This window comes from Synchiropus splendidus, chromosome 4, assembly GCF_027744825.2.
Source record: "Synchiropus splendidus isolate RoL2022-P1 chromosome 4, RoL_Sspl_1.0, whole genome shotgun sequence".
In the NCBI taxonomy this organism is placed as follows: Eukaryota; Metazoa; Chordata; class Actinopteri; order Syngnathiformes; family Callionymidae; genus Synchiropus; species Synchiropus splendidus.
Genome location: NC_071337.1, coordinates 13,248,906 through 13,262,902, shown reverse-complemented (window position 1 = coordinate 13,262,902; position 13,997 = coordinate 13,248,906). Strand labels below are relative to the sequence as shown.

The 13,997-nt window shown below is 42.3% G+C and overlaps 1 protein-coding gene across 1 annotated transcript; it reads left to right on the top strand.

Moving 5' to 3' along the window:
- The first annotated feature begins 1,050 nt into the window (after positions 1–1,050).
- ncaldb (neurocalcin delta b) lies at positions 1,051–13,479 on the top strand. Its single transcript, XM_053863659.1, has 4 exons — positions 1,051–1,269; positions 10,382–10,797; positions 12,024–12,129; positions 12,200–13,479. Exons 2-4 carry the CDS (start codon positions 10,420–10,422, stop codon positions 12,292–12,294), a joined length of 579 nt encoding a protein of 192 aa, XP_053719634.1. The 5' UTR covers positions 1,051–1,269; positions 10,382–10,419; the 3' UTR covers positions 12,295–13,479.
- The last annotated feature ends 518 nt before the right edge of the window (positions 13,480–13,997 follow it).

Here is a 13,997-nt window from a genome sequence, read left to right as displayed (position 1 = left end):
CTGCAAAAATGTATACATCTGTTGATTATGAATGTTTTTTTAACCATCTGCAAGACAGGGTTACGAGTGTAGAGGATAACAGGTGGATTTATATGGCATTACATTCATTTAGGTTAAATAATGTGTCAAACGTTTAGAAGATCTGTATTTTGTAGGTGAAAAATAAAAGGAGGAGAAATTCTGTATGGACAGGAGCACGTAAAAGAAGGTTTATAGGTGAGAATGGAAAGGTTGTCAGGAAGTAAAACCACAGTTGTAAATATATAAGTTAAGCATACCCCTTTTCCTGTCTTTTCTAGCTGACTCAATGTACTGCTGCCCGTCTTTGTGTAAAGGAATCTATCAGAAATAAGTATAAAGTGTGTGTCATGTGAGAATTGACTCTTGGTTTTGCTGACTCAACGAAAGACAGGCATTTCCAAGTGTGCATTACAAAGCCATTAAGGAAACGCTCCAGAGAACCGCTACTGTATAAGCCTTGTGGCTTTGACTCCCACTAATCATCTTAGGGAAAGCGTGGCAGCAAATGTGTCCCCATGGGAACACCTGTACAAGCGGGTTCAAATAACACTCCAATCGCTATCTTGCACACTAAACAAAACTACTGTTGTGCTGCCTTGATAAATGGGCATCAAAACTGGAATGAAGTTAATGGTCTGTCATGCATATTGATCAAAATGAGATGGAAACAAAGAAGAAAATAATAACTGATGATTCTTTTATTTTGCTGGTGGCTCTTAATAAAATTGAGAAAAAAAACAACACGTATTTTTTAATCGTTGCCATTTTAATATACACTCGAGATACAGCAGTTTCTTGTACATTTCATAATTCATAATAATGTTCGGTTTATATAAGAAAAAAACATATATTCAGCGTTTGATAAGTCAAGGCACATAAACTAACTAAATGCACCATTTAAATGACAGAAAAGCCATATTAAATGGGAGAAAGTTACATTTACACGAAAATGTCTGGAGCAGGTTGCCGGGGCGAATTGGACTCCAATTGGCTGTCCCCGGATCATGTGACAAGCCTCTGTGACGTCAGTGAAGCGGCTGTGGAGCTAAGCTGGGACGGAGCCGCTGAGCTCAGAACAACACTGCTGGAGTTTGGACCGACAAGTCCACCAAAGTCCCGCTCCCGTGTGGTTCCTGCAACCTGTTGCCTTGGTGTCGTCGCCTCGGAAACTTTGTGACCCCTCTTCAAGAAGGTTATGGACCACTAAACCAGGTGTTGAACAACCCTCCTCGGAAACTTCTCAGCGAGGTGAGTTGTTGCTAATGTGTTCCCTCCGCCGCAGCTTCCTGTTGCGGCGTGTGGCTCAGGTGGGTTCCGCTAACAGGTCCGGCTCTTTTTTTTTTACGTCTTCAACTTTATGTGCAGCTTTTTATATCATTTTTATGGTTTAGCTGAGTGACAAAGATGCTAACGGCGGATGAGGCTTCCTTAATCGGATGAAGCCGCTGCTCTTGTCGCTGAGTCGCTTTTGTGTCGCTGCTTTAGGAAGGAAGTCGAAAAAGGACGGTTTCTTATTTCAGCAAATAGATATCGGACAGCCAGCTGATGGAAACAGGGAAGGGAAGTTGGCTTTATTGCACCGAGGATGCTGACAAGTCAAGAGAGAAATGTTTGTTTTGCTGTGAATGGATGTGTCAAACTTCCTCTCATCACCACCCACTGAGTCTTCCCACTGTTTACACACACACACACACACACACACACACACACACTCAAAGACACACAGACAAAGACACACAGACACTACGCAACGTGAGGCCAATAATGTGGCCTCTCATACAGTACTTTAAAACTGATACTTTACACAGAAAGTCAGTTATTTTGATGATTAGAATTAGTTATCCAACCGGTGTCTCTAAATTGTAAAAGGAATAGCTCTGTCTTTGTTTTCGTTCAATGCTAGTATGTTACCGACAAGCAAAGTTTCCCCATTTAGGGAAGAGTAAAGCTGATCTGATATTTCCATATGATTGAATGAGGCATTGCGATGTGTCCGAAGATGAACGCTAAAGACATTTTTTCAAATGCATTGCAAGACTTTGATGTATGCTACGTCACAAAAATTCAGGGGCTTCGATTACCAAATTGCACGATGTTAAAATGTAACTCTAACTTCACTAAATAGGACACCGCCATGGAGACTGCCGTTGACAACATATGACATATGGCTGTGTTGTGTAAGAAGGCATCGACAAAATGGCTCTGTGTGTCAAGTAACAAATTCACCATTCTTCTCTCTGCTGTGTTTAGAGTGCCCTAAATGTGCCTGTGCAGTCATCTTTCAACGGGTACTAGTAATCAATAACAAGATTAGATTCGATTGTCAGTGCAAACATTATGGGTTTTATATCTGGAAACTTTCCCACAGAGAGTTGTTCATGACTGCGATCCTAAAATGAGCATAGTAACTGAATTATATGCTCTGTACTAAATTCAGCATGTAGAGATGCAGCATTTAATGTTTAGTAAGGTCTTAATTTTACATTTGGATCCCTGAAAATTAGCTTAGTGTCTCAAACCACTATCCTCTTGTTGTGTCTCAGCAGCTTGCTATTTTTTATTCATTATCATAATACATTTCAATCAAATTGGGCTAATTGACTGATTTGATTTGGGTAGCTTTTTGTAGGTTTGTTTGGATTTCTGTATTATCTGATCTAAAAAATTTCCCCCAATAATTTTCAAGGGGTGATCATGCGACCAGCTCCGGTTAACACAGGCATAAACCAGACACAACACAACAAACAATAGATTGTCCTGATAAAATTCCTTCAACAATTAGGAACATCTCAAGAGTGGGGCAGCGGTTACCACACTGGGCTTTGGAGCCCACAGCTGTGTTATTCAGTCTAGCATCTGCAATGTAAATGTTATGAATTTTGTAAACTGATACAATTATTTTGTTGTGGAAGAACGAACACACGTTATGATGGAGGTATGCACTGTCTCACTGCCTTTTTAGAATTATATAGATTGCTCATTCCATCTATTATCGCTTTACATTCCTTCTATGCAACAGTTTAGTTTTAACTTACCTCTTTTTTTTTTTGCATTTTCCACTGTCAAAATTGATCTATGAGTTTGAAGACTTGGTTGAAACTTAATCTGTGTTCTAGTTACCAATAGAAACGCACTGAAAATGTTTACAGTAAACTTTTACATTTGAGTATTTTGTAAGTAGTATTCAGGTACATTAAATATATTTCAAACTTGTAGGGAGTGGATAATGCCCACCCATCAAAACACGCCACAGAACATCCTGAACTCCTACAAAAGCTAAATTTGAGCTGGATCTCTATTTCAGTCTGCGTGTGTGTCTTGTGGATGTATTGTGGGCCGGATTGGCAGCATCATCTGTACTTATGTTTGTCTGAGAAACGGCCGGCACTTGTAATAATTGACTGTTTCTAAAATAAAGGCGTAACAATGAGGCAGGGTGGTGGAACGTTGTTGATCTGGTGGGTGGCGGTAAGTCACCAGAGAGATTGACATTTAAATGTTTTTCTTCATTTTCTGTCAGGAAACTGAATTTAGAAATTCAGTGCAAGGAAAACAACACCTTCTCAGCGCAAGCATTCACAATTTGCTGCGATGGTGTGTGTTTGTCCAATCCGGCGCCTGCTGCAGCTCTGTCTCTCTGTTGTTGTCAGTGACAGAAAGAAATCATGTTGGCCTAATGGCTTTTATGTTGGAGAGATGTTCGCCTGACAGTCCAAGTGTCTGAGCTGAATATTAATGTCGTCAGTGCCCTTTCTGTGGCCTGTGGATCAACTTGGGGACTGAAACGGAGCATTTCATCACATCATAGTTGTGTCTGAGGGTGGAAATGTGGTGACTTCAATACTACTACAATACACAAACCCAATAAACTACAGAGATTTAAGTTAACAGGATTTATTAGCTGCTGATGTTTAGCAGTTATGTTTCACTGCTGCTTATGGAACGTGCAACAAGACTTAATACAACGCTAGTAGTGTATTCAGTGTATTGGACGTGGTACTGCAGTCTCTGCTGAGCATGGAAAGGGGTGGGGCTGGAAGAGGAATGATGGTGTCTCAAGATTCTTCATGGAGGGGAGACAGCTGTTGGGCGGAAGGGCATTAATGTGTGGAGGCCAGGTCTGCACGAACGAAAAAGTGTGGCCCGATATCTAAAAAGAGGGGACTGATAACGCATAGGAAGAAAAGGAAGCAGCTGCTTGGTGAAGTTGTATGAAGTGAGCGCTTCTGTTGTGAATCATAGATCGGCAAACTGGTGAGTCCAAGGGCTGAGGAGGAGAGATGTTATCTGAAAAAGTTGTCTTTGCTTGCCACTGTATGAGCTCAGAATGTTTACTATCTCATGTACTCTCTTTGTGAGTACATGAAGAGCTGAGTCCTGAAGAGTAGCACGAGTCTTGGGTTCATAAAAATATGGTTGATGGTGTTGTATCCTTTTTTTTTTTTTTTCATTTTTTATCATAATGATGTTGCACTAACTGGAGAGCTAGCTGTATCAGGATTCAACACTGTGACCACACCGCTTTATTTAAACAAAAGCAAGGCACAAGAAACTCTGATTCACACCGATGGCCACTAAACTGTGTAAGTAACCTCCTTGTAACAAGTGAAAATTAATTAATAATACCAAACAAAAGCATAGACAAGCTATTTGCCAATTCGGTGGGTGCGTGTTGACGAGCGATTTAATAAATGCAACTAGTCTTTATAGCGTGACTTCCTCTTCTAAGTTAACCTGATGCCTCCGTCCAAACAAACTGGTGTGTGCGTATCGCGGCTCATTTGGAGCGTCATTGGTTCAGTTCTGACCTTAGCCAGGAGATTGAGTTGCAGTCAGATATTCAAGGAGCCACTGAAGCATGTTGGACCCAGCCACGCTGTGCTCCGTGCTTGTGAAACACGAGTCGGGCCACTGCTGAAGCTATGCCAATCTGTTCCACAGCTCAAATGGGTGCAAATCTTCTGCTACACAGTCATAATCGCAAATGTCTGGGCTGGTCTCAAGGGTTAACAGATGGCCCGTCCTGATGATGATGGGACTTTCATTTTTCATTTCTGGTTGCCCCCATTTAAAAATACATGTTAATCATTGTTGAACTTGAGCCAGTGTTTGTTGCTAATTGATAGTCTAATGTTTAGTGGGGCTGTTTATAAAGAATATAGCATATACTCTAGAACAGTTACAGGGACGGTAAATGATTGATCTTTGTATATACAAATGTATCCATAAAGATCAATCTTTCATTTTAAGCAGGACAGTACATTCACACTGTCCTATTACACCTTGCATTGGTGGCCAGTATGATTTTCAGTGCTGCTTTCTATGCTTTCTAAGTTTAGATTTTATCCTTGATAAAATACAAGCCAGTTCCACTGATGATCATCACAGAAGAGAGGAACTTCACCATGGTCTGTTTCATAAATGAAGTTATTTAAATATACATAATTTGCAATGGTCAGGTTTTAGCGAACAGAATTTGGTAACACAACAGAAATACATTTTTGGATGTTTATACACCACTTTTGTTGCGTGTTCTTATAGAAGGACTTGTTTAAAAGGAGAAGTACGTGGTTGATGGACAGTACTACTATGATGCGTTTTAGTTACTTTTGCAATATAGTGAATATGAGTTTATTACAGCGTCATTTAAGAATCCAGAGATATTCTGTTGAATACTTAATATAAAGTTAGAGATAGTAGTTTAGAGTTCATTTATATAATGGCGCTTTTTGTGTGTGTGTTATTGTTCTTTTGTTTGTGGGCAGACACAAGCGTGCGTCCTTTGCATCTGTTGTAATAGAATCCGGTCTACTGTGTCATCACCCTTTCTGGTCTGTTGTTGTTCTGGACCTTGAGTTTCATATAACTTACAACAGACTGGCCAAACAGTAGACTGAAGGGAACTACATTGGAACCATAGGGGTGAATTCATGACACCATCTTCTGGTGTTGAAGACAGACAGACAGTTGAATCTTCCCTGTCTGTGCCACATCAGAGATATACAGTAATTTTGGATTTCCGACATGGATATCACTGGCAGCATCATTGAGCTCACAACATACGACCCAGTTCACCTGGCTCAGCCTCAGTCGTCTGATATTGCCGTGGGAATGTGTCATTCATAAACTGCGCGTCTCTGATCGGCGCTTTCTTTCATTCAAGGTTCTCCTGTGACTCTCCCTTTGGCTCAGGTTAGCTGGCTGTGTGCTGGGATTAGCTGTGAATCGCTGGGTTGAGACTTACCTCAAGGATATAAACGGAGTCTTCTTATGTAAGTCAGCGACAAGATGTTCTGGCACAGGGTTTCTCATTGACTGTGCAGGAACTGTGTTCACAAGTGTTCAACTCCTCTCTCTGTTTGAGTACAGGTGTTTTTTGCTTCAGACTCTTGTTTTGACTCATGCTTTGCTTTATTAAGCTTGTTTTGAGACAGACATTGATGTTCATGCTTTTCAGTGGAATTTGAAGCAGGTGCGTTGCAGCCAAAGTTAAACCTTTTATGGTACTAATTCATTATTTATTCAGATGATCTTCAACGTCCTACATTACAGCTTGATGAGATCATAACACGTCTAGACTTCTATTAGAAAACTGCTTTAACTGTGATGGGATTGACCAAAGGGACTTGAAATGAACACATCAGACTCATGCACATTCAGTTTATCACGGTGTTTAAAAATTCTGGATGAAAGCTCCAGTACTCCTTTGAGCTCGGATGTTTCAGGTGTTCTCGGGGATGTCTGCCACAGCAGCCTGTGAAAACCCTCCTACTCAGCCATCTCTTCTTCTCACGTTGTCGTCTTAAGGTGTCAAGGCTCGAGTGTCCTCGGTGGTCAGTGTGCATGTGTCCTCCCAGACTTCTGGAAGTGACAAGTTGTTCTCGCTAATTCTTTTGAGGTTAAGATAACAAGTGGTATCTCAGGCTGTCGCTCCAGGAGTTAAACCAGTGACCTTAAGTAGGTTTCATTCATTAACACAGGTAGATCCTTGCTCACCCGCGTGACCTTTTCACTTCTCCAATCCAGGGTTATGTAACCGCATCTTCTGCCAGCAGCACCAGCTAAGAGTCTTAACACTTAATTGTAGGCAACCATCTCTAAGAGTCCAGGTGCCCAAAATAGCCCCGTTCTCAGGGTGTCTGATGGAGGGATGTTCGTTCAGTCTGAACTCTCATCCAATCACTGCAGCGTCTAAAATACTCATAAAGCTCCTGCCAGGAGAGTGAGGATTTGGGGTGCAAAGACGTCATCGCTCTGCAGCTCGCTGAGGAGACTCGTGTGGTTGCATAACAAAGATCAATGTTGAGGTCTTCATCTCAGAGAGCAGAGTGATGAGTCACTCTGATGCTTTTGTGTTTTGAAAAGGTAGCTTTTTTTGGAATGGATGATCGTATCGATGTAACTGGTTTGCAGGCACTACTTTCATTTCTGTGTTCTCCTTTGAGAGCATAACTTAACAGTTGTCTGGAAGACGGTAGATGAATTTGGTGGCAGTTTGTTTCACGCCGTTTTGCATATATATTGTTTGTCACAGGTTGATGCGACTCTAGCTAGTACTTACGTTATCAGACGACCATTGTGGATGTGATGGAGGAGGACATGAAAAGGATAGGTGTCAGCACTGAAGATGGAGGACTTGCTGTGGCAACCCCTGACATGACTTGCTGAAAGACTAAGAAGATTATGAGGTGAAAATGCCATTGAAGTATTTACCTCAGCTATCAAAAGCTGTTCACAGGTGATCGGATTTGTTTCAATTTACAAAAATATGACTATAATTACATTCATGTTTTTTGCCCCTGGTTTTAAGTAGCAGCAAGGGGGCGATGATCTCCCGGAGTACGTTGGATATAATGAGAAGTGGTGCTTAAAATTAATTGAAACGTCACATTAAAGGTTGGATCTCTGCTGTTTCTGAAAATCTGGTAATTAACTTACCTCACCTCAATTAGGTTGTCGACTGAAGGATTTAGTTTGATTGGAGTTGACAAACAATTCAACCCAACATGAATCCAAGAAATGAAGTCTGAGAAAGCCGGTTTGATATTTAGCTCAGACAGTTCTGAAGCTTAAAAACAAGAACTGATTTATAATATTGCTGTAAGTGTTTGGCACAAACTTGCTTTTAAGTTGTGCAACTGTTGTGCTTTCGAGTTTTTGCTCATTTTAGAAATGAATTTAGCAAATGCAGTAGTGTCATGACAATGCATGATCAGTTTCTTTGAACTTGTGAGAATGTTTATTAATATTCAGAATATAACGTCAATAAAAACTCCTACATATAATAGGAGTGCATGAGTCAAATGATATTTTAGGGCTGAATGGTCAATATACATACATACTGCTCTTTTGCTGTCTCTGTAGGTTGGTATTTCAAACCGACTGTGATGTAGCTGCAATTTAAAGTGTCCCTCTGTGAAGTGTGTGTGTGTTGGTGTGAGAACAGGTGTTAATCTACTTCTCACGCAGCTGCATTCGGAAGGCCACATTGCTGGTGTTTACTCGAGTAAATTAGGGGATTATTGTTGTTTACGTAACACAGGATGGCCACAAACATGAAGCCCTCTGTGGCGATGGCTTATAAGCAGCCAAGTGGCAAGATTTCATGGATTGGAGGTCATTTTATCGTCTTCTCTTTGAATCCACTTAGTTGGATGATAGCACAGTGAGGCTCACTTGACTTTTCAGTTTATTGGGTAGACATGTTGTCTTGCAGTGCATCCTGTTTAAGCAGTGAGTTGTGATATGAAGATCAGTTCACTGTGGTCAGGTGAAGCATCATCATGGAAATATGTTGTAATGCTGGTGTAAATTTTCTTTCATTTATGATTGAGAACACTCTGTTGTTGTGTTAAATTCCACCATTGTCTTTTTTAATATTGTATGTAGAATTTCAAAAGAACTTACGATTTGTGATTTTGAGTTAGTACACAAACTGTCAACAGCTTCAATAACCTTGATGAAATCATACAGCTGTATTTTACTGTTTATCATAGCCATATTGTTCTCTGATAGAAAATCCATCTCTGATCAAAAGAAACAATGTTTGTTTCAGTGTTAAATTAAAAGATTGAATATTCAAAAGTAGTGTAGTAATTTCAAAGTTAGGTTGTAGATTACAACCTAAACGTGGTTTTGAGTGATTGTCGTGAAGCTCTGTGGGAGATGGTTGTTATTGGATATAAGCTCATTGACTTGGATTCTTTTGTCGGTTGTAAACTCTGCGTGAAAAAAGCAATGAAAATATACTTGGATCTCTCAATGTGAGTGTTGAGACAGGCTTTGAGTTGGCACCTGACTCAGGAGAACAGATGGAGGCAGTGGTTACATCGGGGCTACACAGGTGTAATGAGCTGTTCAATATCACCATTTTATCTCTCCTAACTTTGGTATTGTGCAACATGGGCTTGTTACACCAATCCAATTCAATCCAGTCAGTACAACCCTTGATAGCAACACGAGAGACCACGACAGCACGGTGGTTTAAAAGTAGGCCACACATCAAGCAAGTGTGGACTCCTCTTATTTAACTCACTAGATGTGGTTGTTCACGTGTTCAGGCGACGTGTGTAATTGAGAAACACACACGTTTATTTCCTTGAAGAAGACCTGTGGTATTATTTTATGTGGCCTGACTCAACTCTGATGATTTGAATAGTCGTGATCCAGTTCAGGCTTCAGCAGCTCCTGTTTTGTATACTAAATGGCATTTCTGTTAATAAACATTGATAACCATCTGAAACTGACGTTGATGTAGAGGGCGTAGATGTGCACCAGAGGCAGGAAAGGGAGGTCGCTGCACACATTCGCATGTACGTGACGTGACATATCGCACTTGAGCTTCCGTGGTTCATCTGCATTTTGGAAACTTTTGCGGTGAGCTGCTGCTGCAGGTGCACGAGAGACCCACGCCGCTTTTGTTCCATGGGCGCTGCTCGTGTGCTCATCTTCATTTGCATTGGCTCACGAGCACATTGAGAAGAGCCTGTTGTGAGAATCTTTTTTTTTTGTCTGTTTATGAAATAGCGCCTCATGCTTTGCAGCTTACAGGGTCACAGGATGGTGTAGCTGATGAAGATCATACCAGTCTATCAGGGGACACCTAGCTACAGCAATGACGCCTGGCAGTTTGATCATGAGTAGAGCATTTTAGGTCCAAGTCTCAGTGGCAAACACATAAACAAAACGTGCATAAAGGTGTATAAAATGACAAAAAAAAAGACGAAAAACATTGGAGATGTTTATTATCTCGAGTCCAAAATGAATTCACCTTTTCTGCACCATCTCAGATCCAAACCCTGAAGTACTTAGGCCACCTTTGGGATTCCATCTGATACAGTGCTTTTGCTGTCTCCTGCAGCCGTCCAGATCCTTCACAGCCGCCACCTGACCAGAACCATGGGCAAGCAGAACAGCAAGCTGCGTCCTGACGTCATGCAGGACCTGATGGAGAACACAGACTTCACAGAGCACGAGATCACAGAGTGGTACAAGGGCTTCCTGCGGGACTGCCCCAGCGGCGCCCTCTCCATGGAGGAGTTCAAGAAGATCTACGCCAACTTCTTCCCTTACGGCGACGCCTCAAAGTTTGCCGAGCACGTCTTCCGCACCTTTGACGCCAACGGGGACGGCACCATTGACTTCAGGGAGTTCATCATCGCCCTCAGCGTCACGTCACGCGGCCGACTGGATCAGAAGCTGAAGTGGGCCTTCAGCATGTACGACCTGGACGGCAACGGCTACATCAGCAAGGCGGAGATGCTGGAGATCGTCACGGTGAGTCGGGGGCTTCCCTCTGGACGGCGGCCAGTCTTCCTCGCCAGCTGTTTCATCACATCCCAGCAGGGAAATGAGCACTGCCTGCTTTTAGAAAGCAGCAGGTCTATTTCCAGAGGGCACTGGTCTTTCCCTGACACATGACTCAGCAGTCCATCCAGCAGCTCTGCTGCCTGACTGGATGCCCTCCATCACCCGTCCTCTTTCATGCTCACTGCAAGTGTGTGTCTCACACATGTGCTTACATCACAACTTCCCTGCGCTAATCTAAGCCCACAGCGCAGTGTAATCTTATTCTGCTTCGTATTTTTAGTCCAACTGCCAGTCGACAGGTGTGTTACTGACATGCCCGTCCATCTTCATGTTGCTCAACCTTCACCCCAGTTTTAAACTCCTTAACTCCCCTCACCTCACTGGTTATTATTGTAATATGCACTGCACTTTCCCTCTCCCTTTGACAGCAAGACTTAAAGACTTGTACTGAAACACAAGAATATGAGTTCACGTCGCAACACTCGCATGTGACATAACTTGTGGCACCATAGCTGGTTTTTATTAGTCTGGAGTCAAGCGTAACCTTGAGACTGCAGTGTTAGAGGGTGGGAACAGACTAACTGGCGATGGGCAGGTGAGGCTTCATGAAACACTCCCCTCATTTTGACAGTGCACTAGATGACACTCTCTGCTCTTAATCCTATTTCACCTTAACCTCGCAGCATTTCTAAAGCAAGAGCGCCACGTTCTGAGCTCTGATTTCACTGTTTCATGAAGCCTCACCAGCCCATCACGACCAGTGTAGTGCTCATGTACTATTAAGTAAGTATGTAAGTGTATTCATCTTCTTCCATAAAGTAAGTGTTTTCAGCAGAGATAAAATATGATTACAAAACAAACTTGTGGCAGTTTCTACGTCGAGTGTTCTAAACTCTACCCTACTGTCTGATACGCTCAACTGGTTCAAATCCACATCTGGATGAGTTTGAATGACATAGAGTCACAGACTTTCTCAGGGCACTCGAGATTCCTCCTGTGGTCTGACTAAATCCTAGCAGGTTTTTATAGTACAACACTTTAGTTGGATGTCACTATCTGCCCTATAACTGACCTGTGACCTACCAAAGGAGTCACGACATGCCTGGTAGCAGCTGGCTTGGACTCCATTTGGCTTGGATAAATGTGCTCGGATTCATAAGTTGTTTAACACTTGTGTCTCATTCTGTCTTCAGGCCATTTACAAGATGGTTTCCTCTGTGATGAAGATGCCCGAGGACGAGTCCACACCAGAGAAACGCACTGACAAGATCTTCCGACAGATGGACACAAATCGTGACGGTGAGACCTTGTTGACTCGTAGCTGCTGCCTTGTTTCCTCAACACGGCCTGACCTGTCTGCGTCTCCCAGGAAAACTGTCTCTGGAGGAGTTTGTGGAAGGAGCCAAGAACGACCCGTCCATCGTCAGGCTGCTGCAGTGTGACCCCAGCAGCGCCGGACAGTAGAGGCACCGGCCGCTTCCACCCAGATTGTCGATGTCTGATCTATGATCTCCGCGTGCAAGCACTGGCGCTCCACTGTACATACTGCAGATACCAAAGCTTGATGCATATGTCAGACGCTGGCCCCAGGCGTCAGGCTACAGAAATAACTCATCAAAGACTTTTAGACTTATGAGGTACAGTCCAAGTTGTTTTATCGTTAAGCTCAAAGGGAGTCCTTGTCCTGCAACAGGGAGAGATCCAAGTATTTGCAGTCTCACTTAAATGAAGTATGCTAGACGACTCAGTATGACGGAAATAATATCAGCGCTTTTCATTTCGTCCTGAAGAACTTTAGATGCCGTGAAAGCTTTGACTTTCCTTTTTTTAACGTGTTTGGGAGGAGTGTTACAGCAGTTTTTAAGTGAAGGAGACGGCCTGGTGTGTTCTCCTGGAAGTGACTTTTTATGTGTTGCGAACGCACACTTGACAAATGCATGTTCACAAAACTGTTATTTTAATTTCCTGTTTATGACTCGACAAATGTTAAAAATATAAAATAGATGGATGTGCTTTCACACGTAACATTGTGGGAAGGTTTTAAATTTGTGTCATTTAAATTATTGGATTTGTCTTCTTTTACTTGACGATAAGAACATTGTACGATATATTCATTGATATTTATACTAGGAAACTTTTTTTTTTTAAGGAGAGGACCACGTTTATCGCTTTCCATTTTTTGGTACGAGCAGCTTACGTCTCTCTCTGTCAGCTGTGGGAAAGTGTCGGTGGTTGTTCTCAGGAAGGAGGTGCAGCTGTGAAAACTGTCAATGTCATATCTGTAACGTGCGCTTTTGTGTAACGCCCCCGGGACATCAGTTCAAAACTATCACTGTAGGTTGGGTGATGCCGTGATCAGCCCTTGTTAGCATCGGACGACAACAAAAACAAGCAATGTGAAAGTCAACTGCCACCTTATTATCCTGTCGCACATTTCATCCCTCTAGCATCTCGTGGTCCAGTGCCAAATCTAGACGGTTATAACCCAAAAAATAGAAGACAGTATTGTATCCACTTTGTTGTATGGCTGATTCCTGTCGAACAAAGAAAAAAACCCTTCATTTTGTAGATTTTCTATTGTTGAAACTGAGACGTGTCCCATGTAGGATCTCCATTTTGTTGTTCCAATAAAGACAGAATGGATAAAAATGTTTTTGTGACTTCTCAGGCAGAGGTTCGAGTGTCGTCATCTTCGTAACTGCGGTTGCCTTGACGTGCATGTGTACGTGATTGTGGTGTTGTGATTGCCATCTTGACTTTCCACATTGGTCAAGCATATTTCAGCTGCACAACATCAAGAGGATATGTGTCCGTGTAACGCTCATCGCACTTCAACTCCATCCTTCCTGGTTACTCTGCTTTTTACCATCAGACCTCCTGAAGAAACTCAGCTCAACTGCAGGCAACCTTCAGTTACTCTCTAGCTACGTCCACATTAGGCCCAGACAACATTCAAGACCTGGACCAACCTGACACCACAGCCGGTCCACTCACCTCAGCATGAGCCAGTCAGCTTGCTGTTCTCCCAATAAGAGGATAACCTCACTTGATTCAATATTGTTTGCTGTCCTGAGACCCAAGTCAACATCTACTGTAGTTAGAAACACATCTTCCCCTGCACTACTTATTGAGCTTCATACTTTTTTGTACCTGTAATGTGTATAATA

Excerpts from the sequence above, each read along its gene's own strand:
- ncaldb (XM_053863659.1), top strand. The coding sequence starts at position 10,420 with ATGGGCAAGCAGAACAGCAAGCTGCGTCCTGACGTCATGCAGGACCTG. Across the intron at positions 10,798-12,023 it reads AGATGCTGGAGATCGTCACG|GCCATTTACAAGATGGTTTC; the intron begins GTGAGTCGGGGG and ends TTCTGTCTTCAG. Across the intron at positions 12,130-12,199 it reads GATGGACACAAATCGTGACG|GAAAACTGTCTCTGGAGGAG; the intron begins GTGAGACCTTGT and ends TGCGTCTCCCAG.